This window comes from Psittacula echo, assembly GCF_963264785.1.
Source record: "Psittacula echo genome assembly, chromosome: 21".
Classification (NCBI taxonomy): domain Eukaryota; kingdom Metazoa; phylum Chordata; class Aves; order Psittaciformes; family Psittacidae; genus Psittacula; species Psittacula echo.
In genome coordinates, this window is record NC_137757.1 from 1,108,090 (window position 1) to 1,128,376 (window position 20,287).

The 20,287-nt window shown below is 50.1% G+C and overlaps 2 protein-coding genes across 2 annotated transcripts; both read left to right on the forward strand.

The window, feature by feature from the left end:
• Positions 1-408: 408 nt before the first annotated feature.
• Positions 409-10,578, forward strand: IFNLR1 (interferon lambda receptor 1; the record flags this gene model as incomplete). The annotated part of the gene is made up of 9 exons (XM_080632338.1): positions 409-464; positions 4,407-4,629; positions 5,229-5,328; positions 7,046-7,169; positions 7,413-7,594; positions 7,999-8,141; positions 8,628-8,784; positions 9,323-9,450; positions 9,640-10,578. The coding sequence occupies 9 exons, from the start codon at positions 409-411 to the stop codon at positions 10,576-10,578; spliced, it is 2,052 nt and encodes a 683-aa protein (XP_080488464.1).
• Positions 10,579-13,710: 3,132 nt separating this feature from the next.
• On the forward strand, positions 13,711-20,249 carry IL22RA1 (interleukin 22 receptor subunit alpha 1; the record flags this gene model as incomplete). The annotated part of the gene is made up of 7 exons (XM_080632339.1): positions 13,711-13,753; positions 15,880-16,012; positions 16,726-16,907; positions 17,150-17,334; positions 17,788-17,923; positions 18,729-18,850; positions 19,134-20,249. The coding sequence occupies 7 exons, from the start codon at positions 13,711-13,713 to the stop codon at positions 20,247-20,249; spliced, it is 1,917 nt and encodes a 638-aa protein (XP_080488465.1).
• Positions 20,250-20,287: the final 38 nt, after the last annotated feature.

Consider the following 20,287-nt stretch of genomic DNA (forward strand, 5'->3'; position numbering starts at 1 on the left):
CTGAGCTCAGCACCCATGGCATCAAACCCACAAGCCTTAGACCTGCAGGCTGCTGGGCGAGACCAGCATCACCCCCTGATGTGAGCTCCACAGCCTGGGACATTGCCTGGAATTGCTCAAGTCCCCTCTTTTTCGGTGGGGAGGGAGGGCCGGGCAGCTCGGTGGAATTCCAAGCACTCAACCGCCCTCCGCTGGGATTGCACAAGAGCCGGACCCGGAGCGCATCCCGCACGTGCAGCATGGGCCCCTGGCCCGAGCCCGGCTGGGAGCGCTGGGCCCGCTGCCTCCGCGGTGCAGCACGTCTGCTGGCTGGGGGCCAGAACCTCAGCTCTGCCCTCCTGCCCTCCAGCCTCTCCTTGCGCATCCCCTAGAGCCAGAAGGACCCCAGGATGCTGCTGCAGTGAGGGCATGGGACTGACAGCACTGGCGCTGCTGGTGCAGGTGAACGAGGACGTGTTCTGCTGGTGAATTAGGGCTTTCAGTTTAGGAATCTCCTACGCAGTGACCCACAGAAAAGCGGTCCCCTTGGAGACCACCAATGTCTGCATGTCCAGTGAGATCTTCCTCCCTTCCAGTGAGACCCGCTGACAGACAGGGACCTTCCCTGAGCGCAGGAGAGATTGTTTCACCAGGTTGTGTTCCAGCCTCCTGTGCATGCCCTCATTGCTCAAAGCCCCATAAACGCTGGTAAACCCCTTTTCCAGGGAGATCAAACCAGGTCCCCAAGGCCACATCACCCTCATGGGGACTCTTTCAACACCGTAGCGAGCACCAGGTTCCCGTTGGCAACTACAAACCCTGTCCCCCACACTCAGTGCCAGGCTGTGACCCTCCCCTGCACAGCAGAAGCCCCTCTGGAGAGGCAGCCAAAGCTGGGTGAGGTGTGCTGGTGCTGCTGGTGTCACTGGGACCTTCCCAGTGATGGGGATGGGATTTTCCCACACCAGTCCCCGGAATGGTTAACTGGATCCTGAATGGTTTATCACTTCTTTCACTGGGGTGTGTTGCTGGATTTACTTTGACACAAGCCCCTTTCTGAATTGCAAGTTGGCAACAATAAAAGGGAGAAGTCTTTAATTAGTTATCTGGCTAATTAACTTTTACAGCACTGTAGAGCTTTGGCATCCAAATGTTGCGATGCAAAACATCACAAACATTCAAACAGCGACGACCCAGCCCACCAGGAACCTGCTGCCATGGGTGGCTGTGGGGGAATCACTTGGTGCAGCTTGGCCAAGGAAATCCACCTCTGGCTGTGCCTGCACACCCACTGCTGCAGACACCCCACCTCCTGACGCTGTTCAAATCACAGATACAGAACATACACAGCTTCCCTGTGCTGTTCTCCTCCTCCCCAGCATGTACACTCAATACCATTGGGTGAAATCCACACAAGAGAGAATTTATTCCCTGCTTGTAAGTGGTGTGTAGAGGTGCCTGCATCCTCCTGCCATGCAGCAGAGTTTCACAGCCAGGGCCGGTGTACCGGCATCCCGCAGTCTGGAGCCAAGGCAGGGTGACACCATGGCCCATAGTAAGGAAGTTCTCTTGAAGAGGGGTACACTTTGAAGCCTGCGGGGTGACCCCCGAGAGCACAGTTTGGCTTGGGGAGTCCTACAGACAGGTTGCTAGAATCAAGTGGCTCTCTCTGTTGGAACATGCAGGGTCCCCACTGCTTTTCCCACGCTGATCAGTGAGAGCCGGGGGTTTCGGGAGGCACGGTGCCCCCAGGACATTCCCGTGTTGTTGTATCTGCACCTTGTGGGCTAGCACATGTTTTACTCCGTGTGCTCCGCAGTTTCGCCGTTACGGCATGTCCAGGCAAGCTCCCTCACTGCTTTCAGCATGAATAAAAGGCACCGTGCAGGGGAAGGGACAGGCGTCAGGAAGAGCCAGAGAAGCGGCGGGCAACGGGAATGAGCCCACCAGTTGATCAGAACCAGCCCACGCATCTGCCCCATGGCTCAGGGCAGCCCGAGGGAGGGGGTCCCAGCCGTGTCCACTTGGTTGTGGCTTGGACTTTAGCTGAGGTCTGTGTGAGCACACAGAGCTGCCCACAAACAGCAGGTCACAGGGAAGGTAAAACTGCCGTCAGCTCCGCGCTGCAGCTGGAGTGACCTACAGAAGGGGCAAGGCCCTCCCCGCATCCCATAAACATCCCATAAAAGATTCTTCTCCTCAAGCACTTGCTGTGAGGGAAGTGAAACCTGCCGGCAGAAAGGATTTCATTCCCTGAGTGCTGCGTTTGTGTCTCGCTCAGCAGGGGCTTCTCTTGCTGAGGAAAACCCCAAATCTCTGCAGATTTGCACTTGCTGAGCACTGAAGCAGAAAGGGACGGTGCAGGATGGGCTGAATCACTGCTGCAGGGGAGGAGATAAGGGGAAGGTTGTCCCCTCTGGGTACCAGCATGCCATGTTAACACTAAGGAGGCTCACAGAGGAGAAGAGTCCTTTGCTTTGCCCTGGCCCTACATGCTGCTTGTGCAGCTCTGAAAGGGCTGGGAAACCCTGTGCTCTCCTTGGGCAGCTCCTCAAGCCTTGTCTGACCACCCCTAAAACCTGCTAGAGTACGATGGTCTAATGAAACCATGACACAGGTACAATCCCTAACACGAAGGCTCACCTCCAGGGTGCAGTGTCTGTACGTGATTGCCGTGTCCTCCTTACCATCAGGAGCAGCCTGTGCATATCATATCCAAATCATGACCCCTGTATCAGAACTGTGTCAGCTACAGTGGATGTGCACAGGCAAAGTCCAAGTTCCTTTAAAAACCCTGCCCCAGAAGAGAAAATAAAGGACATGAAATGATTCACAGCACTTGTATGGGGAACATTTTATGGTTTTGTTTTTGCTTTTCATTTTAAGTCTTTTCAGACCCAGTTTTAAAAACAAATCAAGCCCATTCTCTTCTCCTCCTCCCGGTGACAGGCTGCCCAGACGCCTGTCTGGGTCAAGGGGACACTGCTGCATTTTATTTTACCATCTGGCATTGCCCAGCTCTGCAGCTCTTTCAACCTCTTCATTCCCAATAGCATTTTGGTCTCGGCTCATCCCATCCTTTCCCCACACTTTCTTTCCTAAGCGTTCCAAAGTAACTTCCCCTAAGCCCAAACACTCAGTGGCCTGGGTGCCAGGCTGGTTTCTGAGCACTATCAATCGGGATCACACTCCTTTAAGAAGTTTCTCCCATCATCCAGTGATAACTACCGGGAGATGTCACTCTCCTTCCCAAAGACTTTCAGTGTCCAGAATGTCTGTGACAAGTGCCACCTCCTGTGCCCGCCTGCAGCGTTCCCTTAGGCTGAGCAGTCCCACCCGAACAGGGTTGTGAGAGCCACTGGAGGAGAATGAGTTTTGTCCTACAGGAACTGAAAATGTTCTTCCCAGAACATGCTGAGCTGAAACTCTCCCGTGTTTCAATAGAAACCTCGTCCAACCGCATCATCTTGCTCAATTCAGGAATAAAGAAGCTCTCAACATTTCAGAGAGAAACAAAAATAAGCTGCTTCATGTTTTAAGAAACTGGAAACACTCAGCCAGCCCCTCACACAACCTGGTGCTGACATTAGTGTGAGAGCACATGGGGAATGTGCCATTCACCTCAGGGATGCCCTGGTCAGCTGTTTTATGTGTGGGTTTGTTCTCGGTGGGATCAGTCACTCTCCAAAGCTCACCGGATGCATCACACACAGATCTGCAGAACAACTGCTTGAGTGGGTGAGAGCAGAAGGAAGGAGCTGGGATGCCAACACCTGGTGCTGCCTATTGCCTCCAAAGGTTTCATAAAGTCACACCCCAGCCCAAACGGTGCCTTCCTCCCAAGAGGAAGACCGTATTTCCTGCAGTGCCCCTCCTCGAGAAAGGAAGGTGTCAGTCAGTCTGCCTCAGGACAGGCTGAATCACCCCTTGCGTGTGGAGAGGTGGGAAGTCGAGAGTTCCCCGGGTACATCACTCCTGTGGAGATGGACCCACAGATGAGGCACTGTGACAAACCCATCCCAAAGCATTTATGCTGCATATGAGTAAGAGAAGGGGAGCACATAGGCACAGCGGCAGCGATGGGCAGTGACACCGAGCCCAGCCCTCTGCAGCACCAAGCATCCTGCTCCCAGCCCATCACACACAGCGACCCGCTGCGCACCCGGGCTGCTCGGGCAGGAGAGCAGACGGTGCGTACAACACGAACCCTGTGCCTGCCATGGCAGGATGCTGTAGGAAGCGCTCCTGCAGGCAGAAGCACTGCCCAGGAGGGCAGGAGGAGACACAGAGGGCGCAGGAGCTGTGATGGGGCTTGCCAAGGCTGAGGCAGGTCTCGCCAGGAGCCCATCGCCGGAGGAACCTGTGCTTTGTCTGACAGGCAGCGACACCTCGTGGCCTCCCCCCCGCCGCTCGTGTGTGCCGGGCAGGTCCGTGGTCAGGCTCCAGGCAGAGGGAGTTTTGGCACAGCGGCCGGTGCAGCCCGGGTTTCAGGGCAGATGTTCCACAGGGAACAACAGTGACGATAAGATTGACCCCTCGCAAACGCTCACTGAGCATCACACAGCGCCTTCAAGAGAAGCTGCCCGAGGGCTTCAGCAAGATCCCCATGAGGTCTGCCCTTGGCTTGCTTCCTACTTGGTTCAGGAAGCGGTAAGAGCCCTGTGCTGGCATCAGCTCTGCAGTTTGGATGCTAAAGGGAACAGACCTACAGCCCTCCAGACCCTTAGCACTGGGTTTTCTTTATAAAGATTTATAGTTCTATTTGCATGAGAAAAAGAAACTTGACAGAAATGCAACAGAGGCAGCAAACCAGCCACGGAGCAAGAAATGTGCTGGGCACGGAAGCCCATGGTAAGAAGAAATGGAGACTTTTGGAGAAAGCTGTGACTGAAGAAATTGGCCACCATATCTTCTGCTATTGAGTCACACCATGTTCGTCTGATACCACTGTGATAAAGATACCAGCTCTTGCCAGCACAACCCAGCTCCATCACCTCTTCTGCCACTCAGTACCCAGAACCTGACATTCACCAGTGCAGCAAAGGGCTGTCTGCCGCGCAGGGAGGGGTGTTCTATCTTGGGAAGACGCCCCTTTTCCCTGTGCTGGTGTGACCTTCTGTGTCACTCTCCCATTGCTTTTCCTCTTGGCATAGGCCCGGAGGTGACTGTGAGGGGCACAGCAGGGGCTGATGTGCCAACCAAAGAGCACAACAGATGGGCTGTTTGTCCTCTCCCTGTGCTTGGGGCAGAGGCACAAGCGGTACCATGTACTGGTACATTACAGCCAGGCTGTAACACACCGTGCCAACTTCGAAACAGCTTTGCCCCAGGAGAGCTCCGGAGCTGAAGGTACCATGTGCTGAAAACACAACCACCTCCAGGTTTCACAGCTGCCAATGCCAAGGCCAGCAGCCAAAGTGCTCACCAATGAGGCCACACAGGGACCCAGAACAATCCATGTGTTGGTACAGTCCTGGCTACCAGTGCTGCTCTTGGCTGGGGTTTTGGGGCTCATGACTGATGAGTGGCCAAGCGATAAAGGAATTGCAGCACCAGCACTCACAGAGCCCCAGGGTTTAGCAGAAGGACCCAAGTCCTTTCTTTTGCCCACGCTTTAGGGGCAGATCCCTGTCCCCATGCACTTCACTTCCCCATCTACAAAGTAATTCCCTAACTCCTGAGAAACATTCTTAACGTGGTAACATAAATGAAGAGAAAATCCTTGATCTCTCGTAAACACAAGAATATCATAATCTCGCACGCTACTTATGGATGATTGCTTTTGTTACTGCTAGGCTATTATTAGATACCTCATGCAGTAAAACCTTATTTGATTTGTATTAATATTTCACAGCCACACAGGTACATTCCAAAGGTCTATTTTCTAATGAGGCGCCTCACCAGATAAGGCTCGTGCTGTTTCAAGTGTTCCTTCTACACGAAGCCTTGTGACCAGGGTTGTTTGGTAACACTGGAGGGCGTAGTGCTGCAATCTTTACTTTTCCCTCTCACCGACAGCACTCCCACATCTCACATCACTCCTCTGCCGGTTCCGGTGGGGTGCTGCCTCCGGGTCGGATCAGGAAGTGAGGATGCACATGCCTGTGTACTGCTTTCACCACTGCTCCTCTGTAACCCGGACAACTTGAGACCAGAAAACAACATGATGAAAACGTAGCAAGAAAGGAAATCTGTTACAAGTGGGAAAGTTCTGCTTCGGCATGTCCACCTGGGGAGTCGGAATGCTGCTGGCACTGTGCCTCCTGTGCCAGGCGAGAGGTACAGTACAGCCGCCACTGTTATGGTCACTGCGCTGTGCTCTGGGGCTCTGCTCATGGGAGGGAAGACACTTACAGGTAAACTTTAAGCAGTTCAAATGGGAATGATTCACATAAAGTGAAATATTCCACTGTAAAGAAACAGCAATTTAAAATCTGTCTATGGAACGTGTCTTTTGAAGTGAGGGATGTATGTACTGATCTTTACTGTGAGGGTGCTGAGGCACTGGCACAGGCTGCCCAGAGAAGCCAGGCTGGACAGAGCCTTGAGCAACATGGTCTAGTGTGAGGTGTCCCTGTTCATGGCAGGGGGTTGGAACTGGATGAACTTAAGGTTCTTTCCAACCCAAACCATTCTATGATTCCATGATCTACTGGCAACAAAAGGTGCCAGGGAAGCCCAAGTGAGAAGCGTGCAATGCTGCATCCTGGGCTTTTAGGGTAGGATCTGCCTTCAAGGAACTGGGATTGAAGGAGCAGAGCCCCTGTGTCCGCCTTACCTGGGGCTGGGAGGCAGGTTGACATTGGGGAAGCCAATCCAAATGACAGAGCAGGATAGGTCACACAAACATGGATGCTGGTTCTAAAAGCTGTTGAGATGAAGATGTTTGAGAAGAGATGAGGAAGACAGGACTGCATGACACACATACCTGTTTCCACAACTTCCAGTCATGAATGAACTGAGCTGCTCTGCCCCAAACTGTGAAACCCCCTTGGTCAAACCCAGCTGATACTTCCCATCCCCAAGGATGTTTTAAATCCTTCACGTAATTTTCCCTTTGGATCAGGTCTTGGTCAACTCCCCCCTCCTCAAAACGTCACGCTGCTGTCAAAGGATTTTGACATGATCTTAACCTGGGCGCCGGGAGAGGGCTCTCCACCCGACGTGACGTACACTGTGCGGTACGAAAGGTAAGTGCTTACAGAGGCTGTCCGAGGGCAGGCCCAGCACCAGCCAACACCTCGCGTGTATTATCCCTGTCACGATGAACACTGAACTGGCTGCATCCTTTCACCAAACCCAATCCGTGCCCATCCGGAAAGTGCTCAAAGCTCTGAGCAAGATCTGGCACCCATCCTCCATCCCTCTCCCTTCTCTTGCTCTGCAACAAAACAACATGTCTGATATTATGGTCTGCTTGTCTCTTCCTTTAGCCAGGAACGCCTGGACAAATGGATGAAGGTTCCTCATTGCAAAAATACCCACAGAACCTCTTGCAATCTGACCTGTGTGCTGCCAAGCTTGTTTGTTAAAGTCCGGGCTCGAGTAAAAGCTGTTTCTGGACAACTGCAGTCACCATGGGCAGAATCACAATTCAAGGAATACTATTTGGATGGTGAGTGTCTGCCAGGCTCCAGCCTGGATGAAGCTGGGTCCCAAACACAGTGCTGGCGTGAGCAGATGTGGAGACCCCACGCCACGGAAACAGTAACAAGCTGCCTCAGGAATGACAGAGATTTGAGTGAGCACAGACAACGAGCCAGGATCATTTGAAAATCAGTCTTGTAGCAAGTGGCAGGATTTGTTCATCAGTGCCCCAGGTGAACAAACAGGCTTCCAGCTCTTCACAAAGCGGAGGGGATATGTTAGATAAAGCAGAGGTATTCCCTTGCCTTCCTCCATCCTTCATGTCTATCATAAGATAGGAGTCAGAAGTGCAGATCAGTCACAGAAAAGTGTTACTTCTGTGAAGTAGGGCACAAGCAAACGCTCTTCTTACATCTGGTCACTCCATTATAGTGGAACTGGCTCCCCCGGTGCTACACGTGAATGTCAAGGAGAACAAAATCCATGTGAATGCCTCCTTCCCTTTGGCCACCTGTGTGGAGAGCATCTCTTGGATGTATGACTTGAACCTCTGGGAAGCTGGATCCGACAACAAGGTCAGTAAAAGTGGCACTTAGATGAAGTAGAGGAACGATGCCCAGCTTGAACTGAAATAGCTTCACATTTCTGGGCAGGGAGGGACTGAAGAAAATGAAATGGCTAAACCAGAATGAAACCAAAGCCAGAGAAGAAAAGTAGATGTGTGTGAGCATCCTTATTTTATTGGTAGTTCCCTGTTTTTCTCAGAAAGATGTGACGGGGAGGCTACACTAGAGTCAGTATAACAGGCAATAGCTGAGTTTGGGTACCAGTAACAGCATGCCATGGCAGAACAGCCCAGCACCAGCTGGAAGTCCCACCCTGGAATCCCTATGCCCTGTGGAGATGCTTGCTACAAACAGCAATCGAGATATAAGTGCCTCTCCATGCACTTTCCAGCCACTGAGCCACACACACAAGGAGGGCTAAAAAGCTAGAGAACCACCACCCAAATGATAAAAGAATCAGTTATCCAACCCTCTGTTCTTTGTGTTTCTGAGCAGAAGCAGTATGAAGGCATCTTTAGGAAGAACACGGTGAGCATCGATGCCACTGCCCTTAGAGGCAACTACTGCTTAAGTGCCAGATCTTCCTTCCAGAACATCTACTTCAAGCACAGCACATTCTCCCGACCAGTGTGTGTGCTGCTGAACCACAAAGGTATGGCCCTGCTGAGGACAGGCTGTGGTGAGACATCAAATGGCACATTGAAGGCAGAGATTTCCACCCAAATCAGCCTTTCAGCCAAAAAAAAATGGGCTTCCTGTGAAACTCACTGACCGGAGCTTCTAGTGTAAGGTTCCTGCTTTCGGTAGGAACATTTGCATTAAAATAATCAAACCCTGAAATATCTTCTGATAACCCTGAAATACTGCCCTTGAGTGAGGCTCACACTGAAATCTCAGGAATCCTCCAATTTACCCTGCAATATGTGTGAATAAAGCCTCATTTTTCACAGTGCCAAGTAAGGCACCGGTGCGATCAACACTCCTTTGTGGCTGCGACTCTCACTTAAATTTCATCTTAGACAACTCTGTTTTCCCCTTTCTGCATCTGTAGAACACGGACCTTGAGCCTAAAAATCATTGAGATTTTGGAAAGAAAAAATCATTGAGATTTGAGAAAGCAAAGCTGAGTATAGAGCCCGCTCTTACTATAAAATATACCATCAGCAGGACATAATTTTTGTCTTTTTCAGCAGTGGAATGGAAGTTCCCGTTTTCTGCCACCATCCCTGTGTTTGTCCTCTCCATCTTTCTGACAAGCGCCTTCATCACCTGCTTTTTGACACAAAACGTTAAGGGAAAGAAGATGCCTCATGCTCTGGTATGGCCCAACTGGCAGGTTCCCTCCTGAGTCCAGGTCTCGCTGACTGTCAGAGGGTAAATGGGAGGTCTGCACTTCCCAGTTTGTGTTCATTAGTCCCATTGTAATTAAGCTTTCCTCTATCCCAACTTTTCTGTGAAAGGCATCACTAACTCACTATCCATGTGTCTTGTTTCTTTTCCCTGGTAGGAGTTCTCCCAGTTAAAAGCTGCTGGAGCAGCCTTCCCCTGTGAGCTCAGTAAAGAGGAATTCTTCAGGGACTGTCTCATCTGCACCGAGAAGCCAGTATCACAAAGGAAGACAAACAACACTTTAGCAAGAAACAACCTACCATGGGTGGCTTCTTTCCTATCGTCATCATCATCATTATCATCATCATCATCATCGTTGTCGTCACTGGAGAAAGAGGAAGAGGAAGAAGACAGCAGTACTTTCACCCCGTACACTGAAATGCAGTTTCCAAACAGACATCTCAACTGTCAAGCATCAAGAACAGCTCAGGGGGAATCCAGCTTGGACTCCAGATCTAGAGGCCTCTCCATGGACAGTGAATCTCTGCTTGACCTAAGTACCTTGGGCTTCTCTTTCTTTCCAATGAGAAAGAATGAGGTGGACACCGCAGGATCCCAAGGGAATGAGAGGGCGTCCCTCTCTCATAGCTCCTCTTTGGGAAGAATATTGCACACTGATGTGAGATTCCCAGGTCCCAGGGAACAGGGACAGCAGGATACAGCCAGGGATGAATGCCTGGGAATGGCTCCTCCGCAAACACTGATGAAGGGCACCTATTTCAGCCTCCCAGGCGGTGAGCACTGCCTGCACAGGCAGGGTTATCATTCCCCCGGGTGTTACCAGCAACCAGAAGCTGATCTGCAGGCCCAGCTCGGGGAGATCTCCTCGCTCAGTGTGGATCCCAGCATGGAGCTGCTCATTTCCTTCCAGACATTACAGGTGGCAGAAGATGAAGGCATTGCAAGTGACTGTGACAGCGAGAGCTTTACGGAGGGGACACCCCCCACACCCACGGTGCTCAGGGATGCATTTGAAACTTCAAATACGGAGGAAAAATACGATCACAAGTTTAAACTCAAAGGCTACGAGCACACACACTACATGGGAAGGAGCTAGAGTGCCCCAGCAGCTCTGCGGTGAGGCAGATGCTGGAGTGCTCCAGGTATCCAGGCAGGGATACCCAAACGAGAGCAAGGACAGACAGAGGTGCTTTTTGTATTTATTCACCCAGAGTTTCTACTGATGTCTGGCCTATCGAGGCATATGGCTTTAGGGAGACAAAAGGGTTCTGTTTGGTGCTAGGTAACGAGTGATGTTCTCCATCCCTCTGTACCACTCAGCCGCGGTGCGATGGCTCTGAAGCCGCCAGCGGTGCAGCACGCAGTGACACCTCCCCAAGGTACTCTCTGTTTCAAGAGAGTGAAGTCACAGTGAGAAGCGTGCACGTGTGTGTGTTTATTTATTAGGGGTTTACACAAATACACTTTCCAAAGGTGGAATTCCCCTGCGGTGCGGAAAGGCTGAGAGCTGCTTGATGCAGAGGCAATAATGTTTTGGTACATAACTCCGTGTGTGCGTGGTCTTCTGTTTCGCAGAACTACAGAGGGTGAGGGCACCTCACCTGAAAAACATTCCACTTTAAATCAGGACCCTATTTTGGGCTTCCTAATGGAAGTGGAATCCCAGGAACTGCTTGGCCAGATCACTCTGGGTCACTGGAAACCCAGGACTGTGACCAGTTCTCTGAGCAAAGAATCTGATCAGAAGTTCACAAGCAAAAGGCACAGGGGAGGCAAGGCCTCCCCTGCCCGAGCAGTACCAACCTTTGCAGTGTATTTCACATCTCACAGAAACAAACTCGCTCATTTCATTCCAGTAACAGGACAGGCAGAAAAGCAAAGGGCTAAAAGTAAGAGGGAGGCACACAACAGCCGTTCTCTGTATTCAGAGTTGGATGAGGGAAGGGTGTTGAGGGTGGGTATTGAAGCTGACATCCTCCGGGAATCCAGAGAACAAGCAGAGAGAGGCAGGGGTGGTAGGAGGGGTTGGGAAAGGAGATGTACAAATGAAGGCCCTGAAGTCAAGTAAGAAGAGGAGGTGGGATCAACTAGAATTTTGCTTTTCTCTCTTATCTGTCCTCCACAAAGTGTCCTGCGTACATCCTGCACTGCAATCCCTCCAGCTCCTTGAGAAAGATACAGATCATCCATAGTCACCACCCATCTTCTTGTGCAATCAAGGAAAAACCTCCAGGCTTGGAGTTACAGGAAGCTCTGAAGTTGTGCAACCTCTACAAAATTAGTTTGGCATGTCACAGCTCTGCAGACAGGCCTGGGATCAGCTCTTTGTCTTGTGCAGGTTTTGTCAGGATGGAGCTGCAGGAAAGGCTGGGGCCAGATGAGTGCATCCCGCTGCTCCATGCCTTCTTGCACCGGGATCTTTTGGAGATGTTCAGGTACCAAAAGATTCAGAGAGGTGGATCCTGGGCTATTTGAAAAGTAAGTAGAGAAAGGTGGGCAGAAATAAAGTTCGAAGTTATAGTCTTAAAACTGAAGTCTCAGGTGCACTGCACCTCTGCCCTCTGCTGGCTCCTTTCACAGCAGAAGCATGAGGGAAGGAAAGAATGGACCTCCTTTTAGCAAGTAGGAACATCCTGACGAAGCATTGTACCTAAGGAGATGTTGGCCATGCTGGTGGGTAGATGAGTCCTGTTTAATAAATCTGTGAGGCCTCTGCATTTGTCCAAGTGAGAGGAGAAAGACAAACTGACAGCTATGCACCAGTGGCACGGCTGGAAGAGAGCAGCCCTATTAATCCCAGAGCAGGCACGGAACTTCAGGGACAGAAAATGCATGCGATGAAGAGGTAAGCAGAAGGGGTTGTAATTTCTATCATGTTTGGCCATAAGGCTGGAACAGTGACAGCAGAATCTGTTTAGCGCACAGCTGACCTCTGTGGTTTAGGGCAGGTATTCCTGTTAAAGCTTTTCTAGGGCTGAAGCAATCCCAATATGAACATTCTCAGTGCTCCAAAAGACAATCCAGTTGGATTTGCTTTGGTGGAACCCCATCTTTATGCAATGGTCCAGTTAATCCTAGGCAAAACAGAGGACTGTGGACAGGACCTCCCCATTTAGAGAGCAGTTATGACCATGGGGTAAGAGTAAACCAGAGAAGTAAGCCAGGGAGGAGGTAACCCAGTTTGTGGCATAAGAACAGCTATACCATAAAAATGGAGAAGCAGTGGTGACAGGAGTTTCCCAAGCCTCAAATGCAGGCTGCATGTGTGAGGCTTTCTCCCCTTCAGCCATCCTGGGAAGCAGAAGCAGCTGTTCAGAGGTTACACACATTTCATGGTTCCATATGCACATCTGAGGACAGGCAATTAGCTTCCACTTCTCACCAAAGAAGGAAACGTCTCTCCCTCTTCTGAGAAAGGCCTGAAAATTTAACTTATCACCCTGTAAAACTCAGCCTGCTATGGAAAAGGAACTGCATCTCTTTCTTGTTTAGATTTCATATAACCCTACAGTTCTTAGCATGTAGCATTCATGACGCGCAGTAGAGCTTTGCACTGTAAGCAGCCACAAGAATGGACTGTAGGTCTCCACTGGCCTCTGAGAAAAGCCACAGACAGCACGAGCTCTTCCTGCAGGAAGGTGACATTTTCCCATGCCAAGCGAGAGAACCTCCAGGCTTGAGGAGAGCGACAAGGACAGTGGGAGAGCTTAAACCAGTGGTCCTCTGACCTTCCTTTTAAGAAGTTATTCGAGGGTGTTTCTTAAGTAAACGGGGGTTTGCTCCCAGCAGTTTCAAACCTAGAGGAGCACAGCGCTAAGGCTGAATTTCTGCAGTTCAGTGAGTTGAAGTTACCGCTCAGAAAAGCAAGCTCCAAAACAGAGAAACTTCCGTGAGGGCATTGGGGCAGGAAGCGATCAGCAAAATGGCACTTGGCTCCCTTTCAAAAGCTGGGGATTTTCTAAGCCTCTGGCCTGTGCACCTTTGTACAGCGAGGTGTGCGCGCCCAGGAGGGAGAGGTGCTCCTCTTGTCACTCTCAGTTCACTCTCACACATGCGCACTGATCTGTAGCTGGCGATCTCAGGTGTGCGTGCAGGCAGGACAGTGGCTCCGCAGCCTGTTACTGAGCAACAAATCCAGCACAGCCTCACAAGATCAGTTCCTGTAGAAGGTGATTCACCTGCACACAGATCAGCTGCCTGCTCCCTAGCCCAGCTCACACAGCTATTCATGAAGAAGTTCCTGATCGTCTCAGCTGCACTTTCAGTGGTCGGTAAGTCTCGACCTCTCCTTTCTGTCACTGATGATGGTTGTTTCAGTTTGATCCTGTAGCATGGGAAGTAGCCCAGTAGCGCTTACTGAAATAAGACCTAGAGAACAAGCTGTTGCCTGAGGTTGTTCAAAAGCTCTCTTTTGCCTTCCTCTCCTTTTAATATCTTCAAGGTACTGTTGGTGTGCTCCGTGTTCCAAGGATTAACAGGGAGAAGAAAAGATTCCTTAACTTCAAAGCGTTTGCCACTGATGTTACAAGCCAAATCCTGCAGGAGTAGAGGATATTCACTGACTTGGGGAGGTTTGGATCAGTCCCCCTGAGTCTTAAGCAGAGACACAAATAAACAGGCCAAATTTTAAAAGAGATACAGACAAGGTATCCCTAAAAGCCATTTAATCCTACTCCACATGTGGCAAACTCACTCCAGGTGAATCAGGGATAAACTTGCTATGTTTTCAAATGCCACCTTTACAGCAAGAACCCTTATCATCATCTGCTCTTGTGCTGATGATCTTGTACTGGAAGGGAGGCACCTTCCAAAATTTCTAAACCAGAGGGACTTTCATGCTGGGGAATATCCTGGGTTTTCCCTGCCCGCACTTGACTGTGCTTGTGTTAACTGCTTTGCATAACTGTGTTTTAGTGTGGATAAATGTGGGAAAACAATGAGGGCATTGGTGACTCAGTTTTCATGGAGCTCAGACAGGGAAATCCACCTGCTTCAGACTGACTGCTGTATTTCGGCCTTGCCAGGAATCCTGTGCTGAGTGTTCCATGAGCAGAGGCAAGGGCTGAGCTGCAGATGAGGTCAGGACAAAAGCCAGACTAGACTGCAATCCATTTCAGTATTGCTTCCCTTCCCAAATGCCAGACACAGGATTGAGAACTGCGTCTATGCTGCTCTGCCTAATTCTCTCCACTTTTAGAGAGGCAGCTGGAGGGAATGCTTGGAGTGAGGGTCCAGGAACTGATGGGCTTTAGTCCCTGCTTTACCAGAACTGCTTCATGTGATCTTGTCCAAGTCACCCCCATTCAGGTCCTCAGTTTTCCCATCTGTAAAATGGTGCTGCTTTTACTTTACTTATCACACCCCTTTTTCACGGGGGGACTCACTGATTTGGAGTGTCCATTTACCAGCACCACAATGGGACTGTTTGTCTTCAGCAAGGGCAGGCTGAAGCCCAGGTGTGTTCACAGTGTTTATCGATACTGCAAACCAGGAGCTGAGTAATGTCCAAAGTATTTCCCTTTGAGGACGCATCTGCAACTCGAGTTTAAAGAGCTTACAGATTCTGAAGGTTACTCTGCGAGTTAGATGGTCTTGAGAATGAGCCTTGAGAAACTTCTGCACTGTGCATTCTCCTGACAGGAGAGAGCCGCAAGTCTCCAGGACACTTTTCTGCGGTGCCTGCTCAGAGCCAGTTTGCTGCAGGTGGATGGTGGGGTATTCTGCTCTACAGAGGCAGCTCAGACCAGGGGTGTGTTTGTCAGGGGCAAGTCACATCTCTGCTTACCAGAGCCAGGACCCATCCTCCGCAGGGAAGAGGCACCCGCGTGCAGGGAGCTGAGCGAGTTGTTTGCCTTCATGCCGGCACACCCAGATCAGAGTCCAAGCGTCGGGTCTTAGCGCATCGCTCTGTGCAGGCAGGCTCCATCCAAGCAACCACGGAGCACTGGAGGTTAGCGGCAGTCACATCTTCAGTGATGTGAGACTCATCGCAACATGTTACTTCCCTGAGTATGGGCAGAAAGCAGAGATATTCACAGACATGAATCTAGCCCTGAAAACAGGTTACTGTTCTTGGGTTTCCAGCCATCTAATTGCTTTAGAAGAAAGCGGATAAGGAACTCAAGGATTCTCTTTCTGACTCCTGAGGTTTTGAGGTTCTGTAAGAATTCCTGACTTACATTTCTTTGTGACGAATCAACAATCTGGAAGGTACCTACAGTGCTGTGTGCGGGGTCTCAAGTCCTGTCCCGTTCAAGCTTCTGCTCTGCAGCCCACCTTTACCAAACTGGAGGTGCTGTGCCTGGTACTTCTGTTGGCTAAGAGGCTGAGCAGCACCAGGCCCACATTCAGCTGGGGGCTGAATATGCATTTTAACACTAGTTTCTTTGCTCCGTAGGCATTGTGACTACAGAGAGGTCATCATGTCTGAAACGTGCAGCATTTTCTTCTACAAACTTTGAGAACATCCTGACATGGGAAACGGAAGCAGATATTCCCCCTGGCACCACATTTGATGTCCAATATAAGCAGTATGTGAAGTTTGCTTCTCTCTGAAGTGCTGTTGTTCCTGGGGACACTGTTCTCAGAGAGAGAAGGGCCAAGAAAGACAAGCAGATTTTGCTGTTCCTGCCATGTGTTTTACTGTTACGGAAACGGTTCTGCTCAGACAAGAACTCAGTACAGGACAGGGTTATTTAAACTGGTAGATTGTGCCCAGTTAAGCAAATAGTTTCACATCTCGGGTTGCCAACTCTACTCCATTTCTGAGCTACCCTTTGTCTTCAGCAGCTTCCTTCTCTCTCTCCTGCAGTTTCCTGTAAATACAGTCACAGCAAATGTCTTCCTCTGGTTCAGTCCCTAAAATTAAGAGAAACCAGACCAGTGCTACACAATAGCCTTGTCCTTCAGGGCAGTCTGCAGCAAACCCACACGTAGTCATCCAGTGTCAGAGCTGGGCAGAGAGCCCCAGAGCCACTGACTCGCAGGACACTCCCGTGCATACCTTGCAACAAGCTACACTTCCTCGAGGTGATTGCCACACACAAGCCAGCAGTCAGAACAGGCTGTAGTCCAGGGGAGGTTCCCCTGTTCCTTTGCCTGTCCATCCCCTGCCACTTGCTGATTGCAATAATGAATTTAAGAACCACTAAGAGTTGGCAAAACAGCCTGTTTGGGTCATTCTAGAGGAGGGCTGAATTGCTTCTGTTGTACAAAACTGACTAACAGCTTTTTTTGTCCAAAGGTATGGAGAAAAATCCTGGCTGACCAAGCCCGAGTGCCAGAGCATCACACAGCCCTTCTGCAACCTCACTCGTGAAACAGAAAACTTCACGGAGCACTACTACGCCAGGGTGAGGGCCACTGCCCAGAACCACTGCTCCTCCAACTGGGTACGCTCAGAAAGATTTGAACCCAGGAAAGAGAGTACGTACCACTGCCGACAGCTGTTATCCTGCTTGTGAGGGGCTCATTCCAAGTCTTGCTGATGGCCAGAACAGCATCTCCTCTCCTTCCAGTAGGGCAGGACTCCGTGCTGGATAGGAAGGGAGGGAAGGCCTGAGGGAGGCTGGTATGGGCAGTGAGCCAGAGGAGGTATCTAAGATGCACACAAGATGATCTGGTAACATATCAGCTTTAACTCCAACTGCCTGTTCTATCTTTTCTAGCTGTTATTGGAGCACCAGCAGTGGAGTACATTCCTTATGTACGCTCCATAAAGTTCCTTATCCGGCCCCCCTACACTCCGCTGAGAGACGAGGATGAGCGCCAGCTAACCGTAGAGGATGTCTGTAGCAAATTTGGTGCTGTGGAATATCACTTAACAATATTCAACCAAAGGACACACCAAAAGGTAAAGCACAACCTCTGGCCATGAGCCACTGACTTTTCTATGTCACATTTCACGTAAGACTCTCAGAGCTTTCACGTGATGAATGGGTTTCTCATGTGCGAGGGAAAGCGTCGGAGTCTTTGACTCGCAGTAGACAAAGGAACTTGTCTAAAATTCTGGAAAAGATTCCAGAATTCCTCTAAAATTCTGGAAAAGAAACTGGAGATTCCCAAGATATGGGACTAAACCAAAGAATCACTGAAGCAGTTCAAGTCTTAAGGAACTCAAATGTAAAAGTTCAATACAGTAACAGGTGAAAGCAAGTAATATATTTAGGATTCTGTATATACAGAATTTTAGCCCTGTAGCATCTTGTTAGTAACAAAATGTGATGCTGAATTTTGCAATCTGATTTGAAGAAAATGTATGTATTTAATCTCTCTAAAATACAGAATTTGCTTTTATTTTAAACAGTGGACAAAGAATGAGCACAACAACGAATTTGAAGTTTCCAACTTGGACCCAGACACTGACTATAACGGAACAGTATATTTATCTCTCCTCCAGAGAAGCAGCAAATCTCAAGTATTTTGGGTTAAAACACTAGCAGGTGAGGCTGTTGACTCTTTGTCGTGGTTTAAACCCAGTCAGCCATAAATCAGCCACGCAGTCTCTCTCTCACTCCCCCCCTTTCTTTCCCTCCCCCTGTTCCCGGAGAGATGGGGAGGAGAATCAAAAGAATGTAACTCCCACAGGTTGAGATAAGAACAGTTCAGTAACTAACGTATAACACAAATCACTGCTGCTACCACCAATAATAATAATGATAAGGCAAATAACAAGGGAAGAGAATACAACCGCTCACCACCCACCAACCAATACCTTGCCCCACAGTCAACTAGCCCTTCCAGGTGACTCTCAGTTACCTCCCGGGCATGACGTGCTGTGGTATGGAATACCTCTTTGGTTAGTTTGGGTCAGGTGTCCTGCCTCTGCTTCCTCCTGGCTTCTCCTCCTCCCTGGCAGAGCATGAGACCCAGAAAGTCCTTGGTCAGACTAAACATTACTGAGCAGCAACTAAAACCATCGGTGTTATCAGTGCTGTTCCCAGGCCGAAAGTCAAAACCACAGCACTGCACCAGCTACTAAGGAGAAAAATGATTGATACTGCTGAACCCAGGACACTCTTCTAACTTAAAAATCCACTGGGATACTGGATACACAAAAGGGACTGATTTTCAGCTGGTTTAAGATAACATGGCCTTACTAAAGATACTGAAGCAACACTGACTTCTCTAATTTAAAATCTAGTCCTATGAGCCTAGACCTAGAACACCACTCATCTCATCTCATGGTTTTTCTAACCCAACCCTCTGAAGCTACCTTTCCCACTTGTTCTCTGCCCCACTGACCAGACCACACGTGGCTCCTGTACTGCTCCGTGGCTCTCGCACTCTGCGCTGGACTAATGTTTGCTGCCGTTAGCCTTGGGATCTACAAGTACGTCAAGCAGCAGAGTGCACAGCCCATGTCTCTGGTAAGTGCTCTGAAGCACTGCAGCGGAGCTCTGAAACGCCGGGATGCTGTGCAGGCACTTACACAGCATTGCTGCCTGAGGAGGGTGCATGGTCTGTATTCCTCTGAAGGGTCATTCCCCAGGAAAAAAAACCAGAATCCTTCTGTCAGCAGAGCAGATCCTTAGGGGCTGTTCCTGGCTTTTACTGATATTTCCCCAAAGAAAATCTTACAGAAGCTAAAGCAAACTTCTAAAAATCACAGCTTCTTGTTAATAACTCATGTCTTTCTATTTATGTCAACAGGACTTCAGAGGGATTTCATCGTTCCAGCCTCTTACACTGACAGTGGAGCATATTATAAAGCCCATTAATTTATCCAAACCTTCACTTCTGATCTCTGAAGTGCAGCTACCACAGATCAGCCAACATTTGGACACAGCACCAGAGCCACCATGGTCTTCCCATCCACCAGAGACTCCGTATCGGCAGCAGTCGGATGTGCCCACGTTCCGGCAGCCCGCATGGCTGCCCTGTATGGCCACTGCAGCTCCCATGGGTTACACTCCTCGTGGAGACCAGCAGAGCATTCCCACTGCCACATCCAGCAAAGTCCTGCAGAGCATTCCCACTGCCACATCCAGCAAAGTCCTGCAGAGCATTCCCACTGCCACATCCAGCAAAGTCCTGCAGAGCATTCCCACTGCCACATCCAGCAAAGTCCTGCCCCTCACCTATGGGGTGTGTGTCGACAGCACAGACCATGTGGACAAGGAGAATGTGCAGCCAAACCAAATGCTGAAGGAAGTCCCTCCAGATTGTTCTGCTGTTGGGAAGCTCATAACACAGGTGCTGGGCAAGAGCCATGACCATTGGAATTACAAAGAACAGGGACCAAACCTGGCACTGTGCGACAGAAATGACACAGGGGAGACAGTTCTGCTAGAGGGGAGCCCTGAGCAAACACAGCAGCAGCTGCTGCAGACTGATGGGATGGGAAGGAAAGTCCTTGTATCCCGGCTGCCACTGCCTTTGCTGGAACGAAGAGGATGCTACAGAAAACAGACAGCAGAACTGCCTGCAGTGACAGCTGACACAGACTGTGCTCCGGAGGACAAACTGCTGTCAGCAGCTCTCCTTTTCTCGGTCAGTGCTGGCAACAGCTTCCCTGTAGAGAGCACCCCGGAGCAGTGGGTGTTGCCAGGTTCATTCTCACATCCTGCAAATAGGCTGCCGTTCCCAGAGACTCAAGAAATGGAAGCATTAACAGCAATAAAGGAGCTCAGCTGCACAAAACTGAGTAATGCTGTGTGCCAAGACACCGCAGCAGGCTGGGACAGCGGCACTCCTCTCACTATGCTGTTCAAAGACCTGGACTTAAAAGTACTGTGGGATCAGGATGAAAACACAGGGGTTTATTAGGCTGCCTTAATGATACTGAACTCCAGATTACTTTGCTT